This window comes from Mauremys reevesii, linkage group 7 (genome assembly GCF_016161935.1).
Source record: "Mauremys reevesii isolate NIE-2019 linkage group 7, ASM1616193v1, whole genome shotgun sequence".
Lineage (NCBI taxonomy): Eukaryota > Metazoa > Chordata > Testudines > Geoemydidae > Mauremys > Mauremys reevesii.
In genome coordinates, this window is record NC_052629.1 from 51,663,611 (window position 1) to 51,681,425 (window position 17,815).

The following is a 17,815-nucleotide window of genomic DNA, read 5'->3' on the forward strand; positions in this document are numbered from 1 at the left end:
AGATGCCAAGCGTGATATCTCCAGAACACTTCAATCCCTGCTGGTTTGGGTAACGATTGGCTAGGACCTTCAACTGAATGCTGGTATCTCACATGCCAATGCAGAATGGAGCACTAACATCAGGCCTCACCATCAACTTCCTTTTTTGACTGTTCACCTGATACTGCCCTTCTTCTTTTGCAATTTCTCATGGAGAAAATATGCTTTATTACATGTTAAAAGACAACATGTGTATTGAAAGTAGCAATTTTATTTGAGTTAAAATTATTTACAAAAACCCAAAGACATACTTCATGAAACTCGTACAAACTATTTTTCCTGCCGTTGGCTTTTGCTCCAAAGATCACAGCTGAGAAATACTGTATAAAATAAAAATAGGATTGGATTCAGAAAAGTACTCTACCGTTCTAATTTCCAATTGAGAGTATTTACACAAATATTTACAATGGAAAAAAAGTTACTTTAAATTTTTAATTTGCAAGTTGGCCTCAAGTACCCTTTAATGCAGAGTTATTTGAGGGTTTAAACACACAAAAAATGCACTGCAGTTCACAGGGTGATTTCTCCCCCCACCCTCAAAAAAAAAATCTGTGTTCATCAGTGCTTGACAATTAGTTATCTAAAAAAAAACTGTTAAACACTGAGGTAAATCAATTCCAATTCAAACAATTACCAGTGTAACAGAGAATCATAGTTCCCCCTGCCCTTTTTTTTTTTGCATGAAATCTATATTTTATTATCTCTTGCCATCTGTCCACAGAAACTTAATTGTTTAATCTTTTTGAATTCTAACTACAAATGAAAAGCCATTAATTTAAAATCATAAGACTAAACGGGCAAAACATATCCAATAAATTCATCCTGTCAGAAATAATTTACATATTTAATTTTACTAAGTTTCTCTTTCTATACTGAGATTTTTTTACCCAAAGGGAAAACACAACTTCAAAATCCCTTCTAAGTTACACTGGTACACTAAATTTTTAGAAGGTGATGAGAGAAAATGCAAAAAGTTATGACCAACATAGGATTTTTGCCTCTAATCAATTACTTCCTTACAGAATTCCCAACAATCTGCATTATCAAAAATAGGAAGACATAGAAGGCAGCCACTGTATGTAAAAAATTTTTACAGCTGGCACTGATACAAAAGCACGAGTTTGTAATTTTATACATGAAAATAACACAAGATCTAAAAGCATGTTAGATTTCCTGTTATTCCCCCTCATTATACATAGAGCTAATATTTTTTATGGCTTCAAGTTTTACAAATTCAGTGGAGTAACATGATGTAATTACCTATACAGGTATTTAAAAAATGTTGATGACACAGAACTCTCTTAAGAGTCTGCAAATATTCAAGACCAGCATAATAAAAATAATTACCAATTTTGCTGGTCTGAATAATGAGTGCAAGAAAAAACACCTATATTAAAAAAAATCTAAATGTATTTTCTGGGATTTTTTGTTCCACTAAAGTCTCTAAACACAATGCTTTGTGAACTAGACCTCAACCTGAACAAAATCTTAACTATATCAGCATTTTAAGGCTTTGTGTTGTATGCATTTAACTTTGCCATACTACAGAAGAATGAAATAGAAAGATTGTGTCAGCTGGAAACATTAATCCCCATTGGTGTTTTAGCTTCTTTACTGAATCGCCCCTAAAACATCCAATTTCTTTGTATTGAGTATTATAAAATATATCTTAAATGCTCCCTTGTAACAAATCAAAACAGCATTTCAAAGTTTTTGCTTAGTATGAAGTGTAAACTACCCTGGGATTGAACATTATTTCACTATGTCCTTTAACAGGGCACAACTCTTTACAGTTACTGCATTTTTTGATAATATACCCTTAAACTGCTTGATGTGTTTATGTTTTTGTATGCCTTTTAGAACTATGAAGCGTTATGGTCTATCAGCTTACAGTATATGGGCCATGACAGTTTTAGAACTGAGAAGTAGTTCAACCACCTAATTTCAATCAAAACAGTATAAAAATATAAACAATCCAATCCTTGCCTCTTTGGATTCCAACAATTTTAAATATAGACAGTAGTTAAAATCACCAAAGTATTTAAAAATTTATATTTTATGATTTTGGAATAATCGCGTAACAAAAAAGCAAGAGCAAATTAAACTCAAATAGGAGCGATACTGCTGTCCAGAACTTCTTTATTAGAACATTTGTTTGATACCTCAGTAGCTAAGCTGCCTTGCACCTGGCTGGCATGAAACAGTGGCTCAACAGTAAACAGCAGTTGCACTATCAGCAGCAAGTTTTTCCCCTTTAAACTTGTCATGAACGAAGCAGGAAAAAAAAAAAAAAGGAGGGTAAACCCTGCCAAAAATATTTAAATACTGCACTGCATCAATTCTATATTTATTTTCTTCAGAACCTTTTCCCCTCATTTTTGATAGTTGCAGATTGATGTAATAACTGTCTTTTAGAAAATGCTGAATGCATGGTTAAGAGACCAGGTAGCCTTAAAAATCTGAACACGAATGACACAGATGAATGGTCTTGGTGTATCTTCAAGGACTTCTTTCATGATTCCTTCCTTTGTCTAAGGGTAGCTCCAGCATTAGAGTGCCTGCAGCGGAAGTTAAGTATCTAGCAGTGTTCCAAGTATTCAATCACCCTAGAGATAGATTTCTGGCCTGTTGTTCCAACAGCACACTGAAAACAAGCAATAGAAAACAGAAGAACAAAAAAAAGCATTTATGACACATTATAAAAATCTCAAAAAGCTCTGCTCAATTTAGAACGCACATTTAGTAAGACAAAATGTACTTTAGGCTGTGGTTCTGAAATATTTTCCATTCATATTCAAAGGGGAATAAGGAAGTGGTTTCCTTTCCATTTTCTAGGAAAATAAAGGGTTGGTAAATGGACATTCTGTATTAAAAATGAAGATATCACCCCCCCACACACACACAAACACCACGCACAATAGAGCTAACTAGCAGAAGTGCTGGAAAGTTTTCATCAATATTAATATCACAAGTGTGAGATAGGAAATGAAAGAGCAGTTTAAAGTACAAAAAGTAACCACATCTGGCAATCTTAAAAATATGCAATACTTACAGTAAGATTCATGAAACTGAGAAATTTTTTGAGCATTTCAGTCATTATTGAGAAGTCCCCTTCAGGTAAGTATTCCCTCACAGTTGTCACATTGATCTGAGGAAGTCAAACATCTCTTTTAAGTTACAAAATATTTTTTGAGCATTGCAATTAACATTATGTGTGGTGTAATAGTATCTCCTCCTCGCCCTCCAATGTTTTTCTGAGCGGCTTATTGCTGTAGTTTCTACACTTGAAGTCTCTCACTACGCATAAGATTTCCACACAATCCCTACTGGGAAAGGAGCCTCAAGGATGACTTCTCACGACTAAGCCCTCTAGCCACAGAAGTTGATACAGGTTTTTATACATAACATTTTAAGTCAAGTCAGACTGCCCAGGATTCTTGAAGGCTAAAGAGATAGACAAAAGTATCCTACTGACAGGGTGAGAACTGTCCTTTCCAGTGGAATAATATTCCTTAAGGGCTGAGAAATACTGACCTTGCACTTGTCACTGTTCCAGAACTGATAATTATAAAATAAATCAGCAAGAAGCTGCAGAACAGTGCTCTTCAGACCATATCTAAACTCACTGTATATCTTGACAAGTCTGATACCTAGTCAAAAAATCACCCACTTCTTTTCTTTCTGAACACAACTAAGCATATGCAGTACTAAATTCGTATTTATATTTAGAACTCTGAATTCCTAAATTTTAAATTTCAGCTCTGAAGAAGGTTTCCCAATCTGATAGAAGTGATCATCTTCAAAGAATGTGGGCATGTACAAATTTGGCATTCTAAAAATCACTGGCAAAAATGAAATTCCTTGGACTATGACGGAACAATATGAAAAACTAACGTTTAGCTCATATAGAAACTACTGAAACACAGTGAGTTTACAATTATAAAACATTTTCACCAATTTCCTTCTTTTCCAGAATAAATTCAGCTATGGGCTGAGACTAAACACAAGAAAAAACAGCCTGCAATATTATCAATTATTATTGCACTAAAAATATATAGTAAGTGAAGACCGGTTTAGAATGGAGTATTTCTGAAAACCTTGTGCTGAGCTATATATGCACCAACATGACCCTCCAAACATAGTAAACTTACACAAAAACCTAACAAAATCACTTCATGACTGCAAGTGGCTATTTCAATGAACATTTACAACCAATTTAGAATGAGTCATTGACTCATTTCCTTACTGGACTCTCCTGGCAGAGACAGCCCAGAAGCAGTGCTGTGTACGAGGCCACGATGCAGTCTTCCATGTGCTTCCCAGCATGTTGAAGGGCTGCAAAAGTAAAAGAAATTGCTTACACAGTACATACAATTTACGAAGAAGTTTCTTTTCTTATTAGAAATATATCTAAATTGTTCAGTGTCACTTCAAAGAATTACATTATTGTAGAACAAAAGTAAATTCCTTCCGCAGCTAAGATATCTCAAAGGACTTTACAAAACTAAGTTATATGCAAAATATAACGTATACTTACACATGGCAGCCATTACATACTGAGCAATCTCACGTGGCCTGGGATAGCGGAACTAATTACCAATAGGGAATATTGGTCCAAACATCAGGATTATTCACTATGCTCTATTAAACATAATACTACCACAAGTAAGGTGCACACACAATACAAAACACCACCACCAATATAGAAATACATGTGAACCCGGAAGGATATACCATCCTCCCTCCAACTCATCTAAACGTCAGTTATCCTTCATGTATTTTCTTTAATATTACTAATATAGTATCTTCCAGCTAGTGACTGAGAAGACTTTTGGGTACACCTTGGACCAAGCACTAGAAGACAAACTATAAGTGGGGAGAAAGGAGGAAGAGGACAGAGAGGAAGTGTAGGTGGTGAGACAGGGAAGACAGGCAGATAGTGGAGCTGAAAAGTGAGACAGGAAATCTGTTTGGAGGGGAAGGAATGTGCTGGAAGGGGGCAGGCAAATGAAAGGAGATGGTGCATCTGAAGATCTTCATTCTCCAGAGATGGAGCAGGTCCATGGCCACCCGGCCCTGGAGATACCAGAGCTCCTGGGAGAAATTCCTCAAGGATGGAGGGCACGAAGCCTTGAAACATTTCCATATACAAATTTTAGCTGCATCTGCAAGTGAATGGGGATTGGGAGGGTGGGGAGAAATAAAGACGGTCTGGTGTGCCACACAGGGAAAAAAGTGAGTAGGGATGAGGAAAGATTCTGAGGGACATACAGAAATATTGTGGGAATAGAAAGGCATCGAGGAAAAGGTAAATGTGGAGATGCAATACAGTGGAAGAGAAATAAACATGGGACCTAAGGAAGAGGCAAAGAGTTTAGCAGAAAAACTAAATGAAGTGAGAAAAGCAAAAAGAGAGAGACTATTAAATAAAGGGAAAAAAGGAAGACAGACCAATTTCAAGTTTAACAATAAGCTCAGGCAAGTGTCCAGATGGCCACCAGAACATTATGTAGGAAACATTACTGTATTAATGTGTCAATGAAACGAAGGCTTCAGGAAATAATCTAAATTGAGGTCAGGATCCAACAAAGTGAAAAAGGGTATTATTGCTTCCTTCACTCCTCATACTCCACAGCAACTAAAATGCTTTGTTCAAAACTTTTCAGAAGTTTCACATGTGGATAGACACCAAGATGAGGACACTTCAGCCCAAGGGGTTATAACATCACTGGAAAGAGGAGATTAGAATGGAAACTCTTATGCAATCTTCACTACAGAGGCAGCTATATTGCAATCATACAGCTCCTCCCCCGCCCCCCTTCAGCTGACCAAAGCCAACTGATATACCTTTATTAAGGTCAAGTTCTTCATCATCCTCTTCCTTCTTATCTTTCTCTTCAGTATTATCTGCCTTTTCTGTGGAGACCCACTGAATCTCTCCACTCGTCTCTTGCCATTCTCCACTCTTATCATGCTGTGCAGTAGGAGCTTCTTTGATCAACTCATCTGTCTGGCTCTCTGCCAGCTGTGCTGCTCGTTCACGTTCAAGGAATAGCTGGTAGGAAAATTTGAGGAGACATTCGGTTATAGGCCAAATCCTAAACAATACACTAATATTCTGAAATGTAATTTCCCCTTCCCATGCATACACCTTCCCATAGTTTTATTCTTCAATATTAGTCTTATTAATGGCATTGGAGGAAAGGATTAGAATTCAAAACTATCTTGACAGATGGAGAAGTGGTCTAAATTAAACAGGATGAAGTTCAATAAGGACAAATGCAAAAGTACTACACTTACGAAGGAATACTCAGTTGCACAAATACAAAATGGGAAATGACTGCCTAGCAAGGAGTACTGCAGAAAAGGATCTGGGATACTGGATCAAACTAAATATGGCTCAACAATCCAATACTGTTGCAAAAAAGCAAACATCATTCTGGGATGTCAGTAGGAGTGTTGTAAGCAAGACAGGAGAGAAGTAATTCTCCCACTCCACTTAGCACTGAAAGTTTTCAAGTGAATACAAAGAAAAGGATAAACTGTTCTTAGCTACTGAGGACAGGACAAGAAGCAATGGGCTTAAACTGCAGCTAGAGAGATTTAAGGAAAAACTTCCTAACTGCAAGAGTAGTTAAGCACTGGAACAAAATCACTGGAGGTTTTTAAGAACAGGTTAGACAAAGACATCAAGCATGATCTAGAGAATACTTAGTCCTGCCTCAGTGCAGGGGCCTGCACTAAATGACCTATCAAGGTCCCATCAAGTCCCACAATTCTATGATCATTATCCTCTTTTTAAAAGGATTATACATATTCATGACAAATAAGGGTGGAATGCCCCATGGTAAAGATCAAAGACAACCTGATTCACCACTTTGAAGGATAAAAATACAAGTTAATATCATGATTTGAGTCAGAAACCTTTTCCTGAACAACAAATACAATTTTTTCTTTGAGACACTGGAATACCCAAACTGCGCCTTTCATTTGTAAAATGTTCAGGATGATATTACTTTTATAGGAATATCTGCATTTAACTTATTTTCCTGTTCTCCTCCACCCTTCCTTTTACATCCTACAAATTCATAGTCTTTTTCCTGTAATCTCTATTTTTTGTTCCCTCCTAATTCCTGTTTTAGTTTATTTTTATACCAATTTTTTGCCCCTCCCTTAAGTTTCTCCAGCTCTCCAAAATGATCCACTCCATGCATGAGTAGAGCAACAAAGATCAACTAACAAGTTATGTACTGGGGCTGCTGGATAAGTGGTAAGCTCCCTCTTTGTACTTCAATTCTGAGTCTGTTAACTTCTAGAACACCTTTTTGAGAGGCCCTTTGCAAACAGGTGCATATTTAGGCATTGTTCTTTGCTATTACTCTGTGTAGTACTTTGATAACTGATGTCTGTTGTATCTGTAGTATACCCACACATGACACACAACAGGTTCCTGAATAAAACAAAATTGTGACTTCAGTTTCACAACTGGGAAAAAATATCAACCTGCAAGAAACAGCAAAAATCTGAAAGTGACCTCAAATTATCGCAACATATACACTTACCTATCACAAACTGGAGCTGAAGTTGCTAAATGGGTTTTAATTCACACCTTTAGTAATTTCAGAGGAAGTTTGTATACAGACATATCTTTCAGATTGTCCTGTTTCAGTTTAATTACAATCACTCACTCAATCCAAAATAAGAGTACCCATACACAGACTAGCATTGAAATAATTAAAGGTGTGAATTAAAATCCATTTAGCACCTTCAACTCCAGTTTGTGCCTGATAAGCCAATACAGAGTGTGAGCCTGCTTCACAATGGAATAATTCTTCATGGCTTTTTTTTTTTTTAAATGATTTAGTCAATGTGATAATCAAATGGAGTAATCTGCACATCCTGATGCATTGAAACTGATATTCTGAAGCTGTTGTGATGCATGCTATATATCGATAAACAACGTTATGTCAAAGTAAATGTCTTAAAATTCAATAAAGATGTAATTTTGAAAATCAATTCATGGAAGGAGGTATGTAAGACAAATGTAGCTCAGGATATTGTACTAGAACTACAGCAGGTTTAAACAAAACTAGAAATAAATCGGATGCAAAAAATGCTTTAGTGTAAATGAAAGCAGCCTTTTGGTGTCAGAAATAATGGTACTACTGTCCTTATATGGAAAACAGCTGCTGCACTGGGCACAGAAGAAAGAGAAAGTATTGTAACTGGATCACTAAGTGAAAGCTATTGGAGAAAAACCACAATAGGTTCTGCATTTTGTAAGGTTCACAGGAATTTAAAAACCTTTGACATGACACTACCGCTTGCTAACACACATTTCTGCCATAAGCAAGTAACTTCAATATTACATGGAGAACTATTTTGCGACTAAAGTTGCTACTTACCTGTACTAAAGCCTGAACAGCATCAATCTGACCAGTTATCTTTATGCTATCATCCCCTTCTCCTGAACAGAATGAATCAAAAGAACATGATGTTTCCATATTGACAAGACAGTGTCTATTCCGAGCACTATACTCTACCAGATTGATCAGCAGACCCAAGCCCTGGAAGAATCAAAGTCAAAGAAGATTATACACAACGAAGAAAAAAAGGATCCAAATAAAAGAATCTTACTGATCAGTGCATCTCATAAATACTATTTTTAGACTTTGTGTGTGTGGTGCTCACTGAGGTATGGGCACTCTTATCAAATGGTCTGATGTACAGAATATGGCCAAATAAAAAAAAATTAGAATCAACATCCATATTTAGGCACCTGAATAAGTGGCCAGATTTTCAAGAATGCTGAGTACAAAGCATCTCTGAGCACTTTTGAAGCTGTGGCCCCTTATTTATAATAGAGATTTAGGAGCCTAACTTTTGGCTTGCTTTTTTGAAAAACTTGGCAGATGCATTTTATCTTTTGCAATTTATGCCATGTAGATTTACTTCAGTACTGTCAAAAGAGAAGCAAAGTAGATTCAAACAAAACCTGTCCCAAACTGATTACATATACTGTACTTCTAAACTTGAATGGACACTGAAATGAGACAACTACTTTCTTCTAAAGTGAGTCTAAGATGATGTCTCTTGTTCACCCAATTAACAGTGGACTTTTACCACATTAAATACATATGGATTACTTCTTCAAAAATTTTGTACTGCAGGCCTCCCATTTCATTCTAAATTCTCACTTTGTACTGTCAAACATCTGTTTGTAAAAAAAAAAAAAGTTTCTAGGCATTCTATGTGCACACACAGTGACCTAATTTTTAAAAGCTGTTACATGTAGTCACAATGGGCACCTTAAAAATCCTTTTACAGTGCCAAGTTTATTCCTTCAAATGCAGTGTTGGTTACTCCTGAAATTTTTATTTTTGTTTAGGCACCAAATTTTTAAGTCATTTTCTTAGACCATACACAGGAAATGCTTCCATTGACTTCAATGTGACATTTTCTTGAGAAAAAGCTCAGTAAAAACTTTAGAATATGGCTGTCATCATGAAAAACTGAAGTAGTTCAATACACATAAGACTCGGCAAACTCATTCTTTAGATTAATGAAACAAAGGGTCTTTTTACTACTCTTAGTTTAAAGAATGCTATCTTACCAACACCCGAATATCAAATCTCTGTTCTTGAGGTAGGAACTTTGGAACCTGAAGCACACAATTCATAGCTGTGCCTATCAGACCATCTTGTTCACCCGTTTTTGTGCTGCCCCACTCTGTTAAAAAAAAGAATGTGGTCAAGCTTCTAAATTTGTAAACAATTTTTTAAATATCATGCAAACATTAGTAAAACAAATCTTTTCTAAAAACCAATTAGCATCCTTTGTCCAAGACACTTCTCTTATTAACAATCTATTTCACAGTCCTTATCTAATTTCTAGTGACAATTACTGGTCACTGTATTGCTAAGATCCAACATACATGAGCAAATACTAAAGAACTTAGGAGGTTAAACATGGTTGGTAGGAATGGCCTACCTTATACTGTTTGATATACAAGTGCAAGCTCTGGAAAGATCCCTTACCATTATCATTTGTTAAGTTAAGTAAGACACCAATGATGGCCCTCATGCAATCTTCCACTGCTTTACCCACATGGTTAGTTACATTCTGGTGAGGCAAAGGCTTGCTGTATGGTAAACAGATGCTGTCTTCAGCACGGTTATATCGCTGGATCAATTCCTCACAATGCTGCAATGCTCTGAAGATGGAAAATGCAGAGAAGACATAATTAACTAACTAACAGTACTAGGGCATTTTATCTTTCATTATATGTGCATGATGAAGAAAATGATATAAATGTGATGTCTATGCAAAATGTGTTCTATATTATCTAAATGTACTCTAAAATTAATTTTTTATTCTGTACTTGCCAGAGTTAATTACCTCCATTTCACAGTAATGAAATAAATGCCAACTGACTTCCCACCAAGATACAATGCACTTCATCACAACTCTAGACTATAGCTTGATTCTTTACTTTAGATCAAGTTTATGTGGCATAACATAAAATTTAATGAATTTCAGCAGAGTTACAGATAAAATTGGGGAAATGCAGTTGAGAACCAGGATCTAAATCACAAACACACAAAAGTCTAAATATAACACTACATAGCAGATTTTTTTTTTTGAAGTACTCACTCAAGATACCTGCCAACCATGCTTGAGATACTAATACCAAAGTATGCTTTCATTGGCTAGTTAGGGTCAGATTCTCAGCCCAGCTTTATCTCCTTTGCACCCTCTGAGTGGCATGAAAGGGATACAATCTAGTAGCAACTGGCCAGTTGAGAATTCCTCCAAATTCCACAGATGGCAAAGTGTAGAGAAGAACAGAATTCCACTATGCCAATTCTAAGCTGGTATGTGGTCCCCTTTGGAATACAGCCAGCTTCTCTCACTTGTATCAGAACCCAGGCAGCTTGCAAATCAGGTAACCAGCATGAGCTTCCTAATGGTCCACACCTCATATTCCCAGAAAAAGTCTTGGCACAGAAAGGAATTTGGCACATATTTACTGTTTTTCTTATGAAGAGAAATAGTAGCAATGTAAGAGTTTTATACTAAATTATTTTAACATTATTGATTTTCTTTTAGCTATGTTTACACTGGCCTCTCTCTCTCCCCGACCCCCATTCAATTTTCCACCATTGCGAGCACTAGTGTAGAGCGAGAGCTCCAGGCAAGTGATAGTATTTTGTCTATATTCACTTAGCTACTACCATTTCAGTTCCACAGGTTGTAGCAATATTCGGAAATTCTAGGGGAATAAGTATATGCTGTAGCCATGGCCTGTTTTTATTTTTGTCACACCATGTACAAGAAAGCCTGAAATATCATTTTATGATAACTTACTTAGCTGATGAGACTATGAGCTGAGAGTCTTTATACGCTATCAAGTAGCTTTGATTCTCTGGGTTATGCACAGTTACCTAAAATGGAAAAAGTATTAGGATTAACCTTTTGTTGGAAGAGGGAAGGATCAGTGAACACACAATATTTTTCTTCTTTACTCACCACTATATTTCCTCATCAATCAGAAGGCAAGACTGAAATTGCCACTTGAAAACCTCATTCTCCACGAGCATTTTTACCTTTTTTGTGACAGTATTTTCCTATGATTTTATCTTGTACCTGGCCCTACAGAACACCACAGAATGCCCATCTCGGTAAGGTCATACAGAACCCCACCATTTCATTTTGCAGACCAAGTCTCACACAAATCCATCTCTGGTATCATAAACAGAGAAACTCTGTGAAATAATGCAGCAGAAAAAAATTAATCAATTATCCCATCAGGAAGACAGCATATCTGCTCATACTTACACTTTCTAAGACCCGTAAACATCTTTCTGCTCCCCATAACGAAGCAACCAATTTCTCTTCACTTTCGTCACTGCTTAGGTGATCCACACATTCTTTGACTAAATAATAAAGAGAGCAGCATTAAAGAGGTCTTTCTGAAATCTGTACTTGTAAAGGTACAAAGAGCAATGCATATAGTAACAGAAATTCTCCCAATACCTCACCAACCCTATTTGTCACATTTTTACCAAGTTGCTTTATTAACAGGAGTGCGATGATTATGAAATGAATTAGTATTTCAAAAATACTATTTTTCAAACGTTCTATTTATCACAGTAATTTTTTTTTAAAGAAACTTTTTTAAAGACATTATTTAAAAAAAATATTTTTAGTATGGTCTCAGATATTTTATGTATGCCAAAGTAACACAAAACATCAACTGCCAAACCATAATGATGTGAATACTACTATTTAAAAGATGGAAAACACTTAAATAGGTTTGTCAAGAAGAGAAAAAAAAACAAGTTTATTTTTCTATTGACCAAGAAGAGATTCTGCATCAAACTCCTATGGCACAGAACTGTAGATTACTCAGCACATTTTATAGTATTAAAGAAGCAGAGATATCTAACACTGTACAATACAAACCTTTTGAAGTGAAAACAAAGACAGACATAAGGAATTAGCAAGCTTGCATCTCAAAAGTCTCAGCACCAGCTCATTGCTTTTTTACTTTATTTTACCCAATTTCAAGAGCTAGCCTTCTCCAACTCATTGATATTTGTTTCAACAGATGCCTTCCTTCCCATATTTTCACCGCACTTTGAGCAAAGTGCACCTACAAATATCTTAAAGGAGCTCAAACTCATGTCTTTTTGAAGAGCTAGCTTTCTCTGGACTGTCTTGGAAAGAAAATGTGTCCAGAATAGGAGACAGTATTCTAGAAGGGGATATCGCTGGTGCTTTGTGAAGTAACAGAATTCCAATACCCAGACATAGTATATATGTAAGACAACTCCTCAAAACCCAAACTCCTAAGTTGCCCAACTGGTATCCTATTATCCAGCTGAAACAACAACACAGACCCATTATCTATTTAGAATTCAATCTGTTTTCAATGCAACTTCCTACACTTTAATAAGGCATTAATTTTTCCCAACAATCTGATGTGGAATTTTAAATACTTTTTGATAGTTTAAGTAGAAGATACACATTTTTTCTTTCCTCTTACGATAACAGAAATTAAGAAAAGATGACAAATTAAGGGGAAATCTTCCCGTCAAATCTATGTCTAATTCATTTATACTTTTCAGTGCATCAGAAACTAAACATATTCAAGATACCTTTATCTACAATATGATCAAGACCACCTAGAAGTCGCAGCTCTTCTTTAAACCAGTCCCCTGCTCGTTTTGAGGTGAGAGACAGTAGCGTCTCCATTGCCAAATGCCCAGTCTGAAAAAGTCAGAATCTAGAATTAGTAAAGTAATTCCATTACCAACAGCTATTGACAACTGCATCTTAGCATATAAAAATACCTTGTATTTAAAAAAATAACCGTAGGGTCTTTAATATATGCAATAATTCTGAATCCATGAACTAACAAGAAATTGTACTACTGTTTAGCTACAGAAATTATTTCATGAGTGAGCAACAGTCTGACAAGCATTACAGATGCCTCTCCTGTCCCGCAAGGCATCCACGCCACAAGTCTATTGGAAGCAATCGACTAGAGATGTGCAGAGTGAATCCTGTAGTTCAAAGTCTATATTTCTATGTTTTGGAGAACTTAAGAGTCATGGCTACTATCAAAATAAACTCATTTCAGTGTTTAACTCAAAGAACTGCATAAGCTCACTGGAAGTTTATTGTCCCATTACCTAACTGAACAAAAGTTCTCTGTGTAGAACAGCCACCAGAGGGAGCAAGCCAAACTGCCAAGTGTTTAAAAGAAGCTTGATTGAATACTGACAAGGGGAGAGCAAAAATACTTTTGCACTTTCATTTTTATATTTCTCAATTTTGCCAGTATTTTAAGAGAGTCAAACTGTCTCCTTTCATTTGCACTTCCTGTTATCAAACACCAAACTGAGGAAGGAAATGGCCAAATCAGCCAGGCAGCAGAAAATAAGGAAAGCCACAGAAAACACTTCTTCTCTGTCTTCCAGATATGTTGGCTCTCTCCTCTTGCTGATATATATATATATATATATATATATATATATATATATAGTAGTGTAAAGTGTAAAGTAGTAGTGTAAAGTATATAAAATATTGTAAATACTGGAAGGTTTTTCCCCAGTGAGACGTTGTTGTCCTGCTAATTTACAAAGATTATATATATAAATATATATATAAATATATATATAAACTTTGTAAATTAGCAGGACAACAACGTCTCACTGGGGAAAAACCTTCCAGTATTTACAATATTTTCTATACTTAGAATAAAGAATATTTAAGACATGCCAGAAATACTGCGAACATTGAAAACTTTGAGGGTTACCACTATACCTCATTCCTACCATAAAAAGTTTAGATTAAAAAAAGTTACATTTACCAAATAATTACTCCCTGCCATGTTCTTATCAAAACATGTGCATCCATGAGCTGAACCATTTTAGATTTTATTTTGATGATTGCCTTAGTAAGGCTAATGCCAATGCAGCAACCATGGACAGCAACAAAAAGATATGTAACCTGTCTTGCACAGATAATTTAAAGCTACAGAGAACTGGACAATAAAATACTGATATTTACATCATTCACTAAGGATACAGGTAAATCAAACCCTAGGCCATAAACAAATCTAGTAATTTCATGTGCACTACATAAATACAACAAATAAAAGGAGATAAAAGAGGAAAGGTTTTCAGTAGAGGTAACTGAAAACCACCCCACTTCTAGGCTTCATGCCTGAACCACAACTTTGAAGCACTGTTTACATGGCTATGGACCCTTCAGTGGAAGGATATGGGGCCACATAGGGTATTGTTGTGCACAGCATTTTGGAGCACTAGAGTGAGCCCGGCTAGCTCAACCCAGCTAGGAGACTTTGGCACCCACATGCTCCAAAACACTGTAGACATACCCTATGTGGCCTCAGACACTTCCACTGAAGGCCAACATTCTTAAAGTGTTGCTCTTAAAGGAAGAGGGGAAGGTAGAAGATTAGAGTAAATATGCAGAATCATCCCTCCCAAAAAACTGGTTACAGGCAAATAAATGTCTTTTCATCTTTGATGTAGCCTCCATATACTCTCAGTGGTGAGAGTTTAGTTAGCAATACAATATTTTGGGAGATGAATGAATGAGTTCTATTTAAACAAAGAACACAGAACTGCCCTTCCAAAGCAATCCAAGTCCACAAACAAATGGAATGAGTAATGTTGTGTAAAATTCTCAACAGAACTTCAAATAGCAGTCCTGCAGATTGCTATGATGGAAGTGTTCCAGAGACATGTTATCAAGGTTTCCTTCGCCCTAGAAGAATGAGTTCTAAATTGAAGTACTAACATCTGAAACAAGGCATCACATATTCAGTGCAAAATCTAATCCATTTGGATAGCTCTTGAGTGGAAATGACACTCCCCTTACTCTGATCCAGAAGGCTATGCATTTAGGTAACTTCCTAAATATCTGAGTCTGTGAAATGAATACTCAAAGACCATTTATATCTACAATTAGGATTTGAGAAGACAAAACAGGAGATTAATAGTCTCATCAGAATTTGCATTATATTTGGTAAAAATTATGTCAAACAAATCAGTCTTCTTGGTGCCAGAACAGACATGGAATAGGACTCTGAGAATGCCACCAATTTGTAGGTGGCCATTTTAGGACTGGATGTTGCCTGGAAACGCAATTTATTTGGCATCAATATCTTAAGGTTGTTTGTTTAGCTGTGAACTAAACAGCCAAGTTAAAACTAATAAAATTGACCTCCAATTCAGCCTCAGGACATCTGAAGACCAGAAAATTCTTAGGTCCATAACCATGTTCTATAAAAGCCTATGAAATTGTAATCAACCTAAAACTGAAATGCCAACCATATTGCATTATGTCATCATAAACCCCTTAGCTGTAGCTAGCAGCCATATGGTCAGATTATTTTCCCGAAAACAATTCAACTCCTTTCACTGATATAGAATACGGTCTTCTAATGCCAATTTCACAATTTGTTCTACAACTGAAAGTTTGAGAAAACTGAGTGGAAGAATGACAAAATTACCACAATAACATACAAATCGAAAAGCCACATCAAGCAAGGCATGTTTTCTTTTAACCTGGTGTAAAATGGAACACGTAATTTAACTTGGCGATTACTGCTAACAGATGAAGACAAGCATGAAGCATGTCTAGAGATAACGCCTCTAACAACTTCAATACACAGATTTTTGACAAAAACTGTTTTTAAAAGAGTATCAGACTGATAAAAATCATGGTAAAATTCAAAGACAAAATCTAAAAAGCATTAAACAATGTAACACTGAGGCTTTTGGCTTTGCTGCATTTGCGCGCGCTGCTGCGCAGCGCCGCAGCGCTAGCGCAAGCGCCAAGTAGTCAAAGCCCCAGCGCTGAAAGAAAACCCTCCCAGCAGTCCTGCTCTCTCAGCCTGTGGGGGTGGTGGACAGCGCTGGGCCGCGCTCAGCGCTGGGGGGCTGGACACTGGCGCTTGCTGGCGCTTTGCATTTGCCGCGCAGCTGCAGAGTGTTGTTTTCACACCCTGCTGCAGCGCTGCAAATTTGCAAGTGTAGCCAAGCCCTGAGAAAAAAGTAAAGTTTATAGTAACATTTGTTACACTGAAATACAGGTTATATTAGTCATACCATCTACTGGTAACATACTACAGTATCAGTTGTTCCAGATCAGATCAGTGGTCTAGCTAGTCCAAGGTCCTACTCAGTGTGTTCACATTTCTTTTAAACATAAAATTTTGAAAGGCTTATAACATATCCATTATTATTCGTGCTAGGATGAAACTAACAAGAGAAGTCTCATCCCAGTAGTTTTAAACTAGGGCTGACAAGAGATAAAAAAATCCATCATGATTAATCGCACTGTTAAACAATAACAGAATACCATTTATTTAAATATTTTTGGATATCTTCTACATTTTCAAATATATTGATTTCAATTACAACACAGAATACTAATGGTACAGTGCTTAGTTTATATTTATTTTATTACAAATATTTGCACTGTAAAAAACAAAAAAAATAATATTTGTCAATTCCCTCATTGCAAATACTATAGTGCAATCTCTTTATCATGAAAGTTGAACTTACAAATGTAGAATTGTTAAAAAACCTGCATTCAAAAATAAAAATGTAAAACTTCAGAGCCCACAACTCCACTCAGTCCTACTTCTTGTTCAGCCAGTCACTCAAACAATTTGTTTACATTTGCAGGAGATAATGCTGCCCGCTTCCTGTTCACAATGTCACATGAAAGTGAGAACAGGCATTCCCATGGCACTGTTATAGCCAGCGTCAAGATATTTATGTGCCAATGCCCTAAAGATTCATATGTCCCTTCATGCGTCAACCACCATTCCAGAAGACATGAGTCCATTCTGGTGACAGGTTCTGCTCGACAACGATCCAAAGCAGTGCGGACCGACGCATGTTCATTTCCGTCATCTGAGTCAGATGCCACCAGCAGAAGGTTGATTTTCTTTTTCGGAGTGTTCCTCTTTGAAGACTTCTGAAAGCATGCTCCACACTTATTCCCTCTCAGATTTTGAAATGCACTTCAGATTCTTAAACCTTGGGTTGACTGCCACAGCTATTTTTAGAAATCTCACATTGGTACCTTCTTTGAGTTTTGTCATGATGGCTACTGAAGTGCCATGCCAACGCCTGTTCTCACTTTCAGGTGACATTGTAAATAATAAGTCAGCAGCATTATGTCCCGTAAAGGTAAACAAACTTAGTTGTCTTCGCGACTGGCTTAACAA

At 36.4% G+C, this 17,815-nt stretch overlaps 1 protein-coding gene across 2 annotated transcripts in view; it reads right to left on the reverse strand.

The window, feature by feature from the left end:
- Positions 1-230: 230 nt before the first annotated feature.
- Positions 231-17,815, reverse strand: part of WAPL (WAPL cohesin release factor) — a 138,364-nt gene continuing 120,779 nt past the window's right edge. Inside the window, exons 10-20 of one of the 2 annotated variants that reach the window (XR_005582780.1) lie at positions 13,200-13,311; positions 11,878-11,975; positions 11,407-11,483; positions 10,077-10,252; positions 9,653-9,768; positions 8,445-8,606; positions 5,887-6,094; positions 4,286-4,374; positions 3,092-3,187; positions 2,202-2,683; positions 231-359 (exon numbers count right to left, since the gene is read on the reverse strand). Coding sequence is in view for 1 of the 2 variants with exons in the window: in XM_039481314.1 (XP_039337248.1) it covers positions 2,618-2,683; positions 3,092-3,187; positions 4,286-4,374; positions 5,887-6,094; positions 8,445-8,606; positions 9,653-9,768; positions 10,077-10,252; positions 11,407-11,483; positions 11,878-11,975; positions 13,200-13,311 (1,200 nt within the window). In the remaining variant the exon portion in view is untranslated. Of the gene's footprint in view, positions 360-457; positions 2,684-3,091; positions 3,188-4,285; positions 4,375-5,886; positions 6,095-8,444; positions 8,607-9,652; positions 9,769-10,076; positions 10,253-11,406; positions 11,484-11,877; positions 11,976-13,199; positions 13,312-17,815 lie in introns of those variants that run through there. The other variant, XM_039481314.1, reaches the window with a different exon arrangement.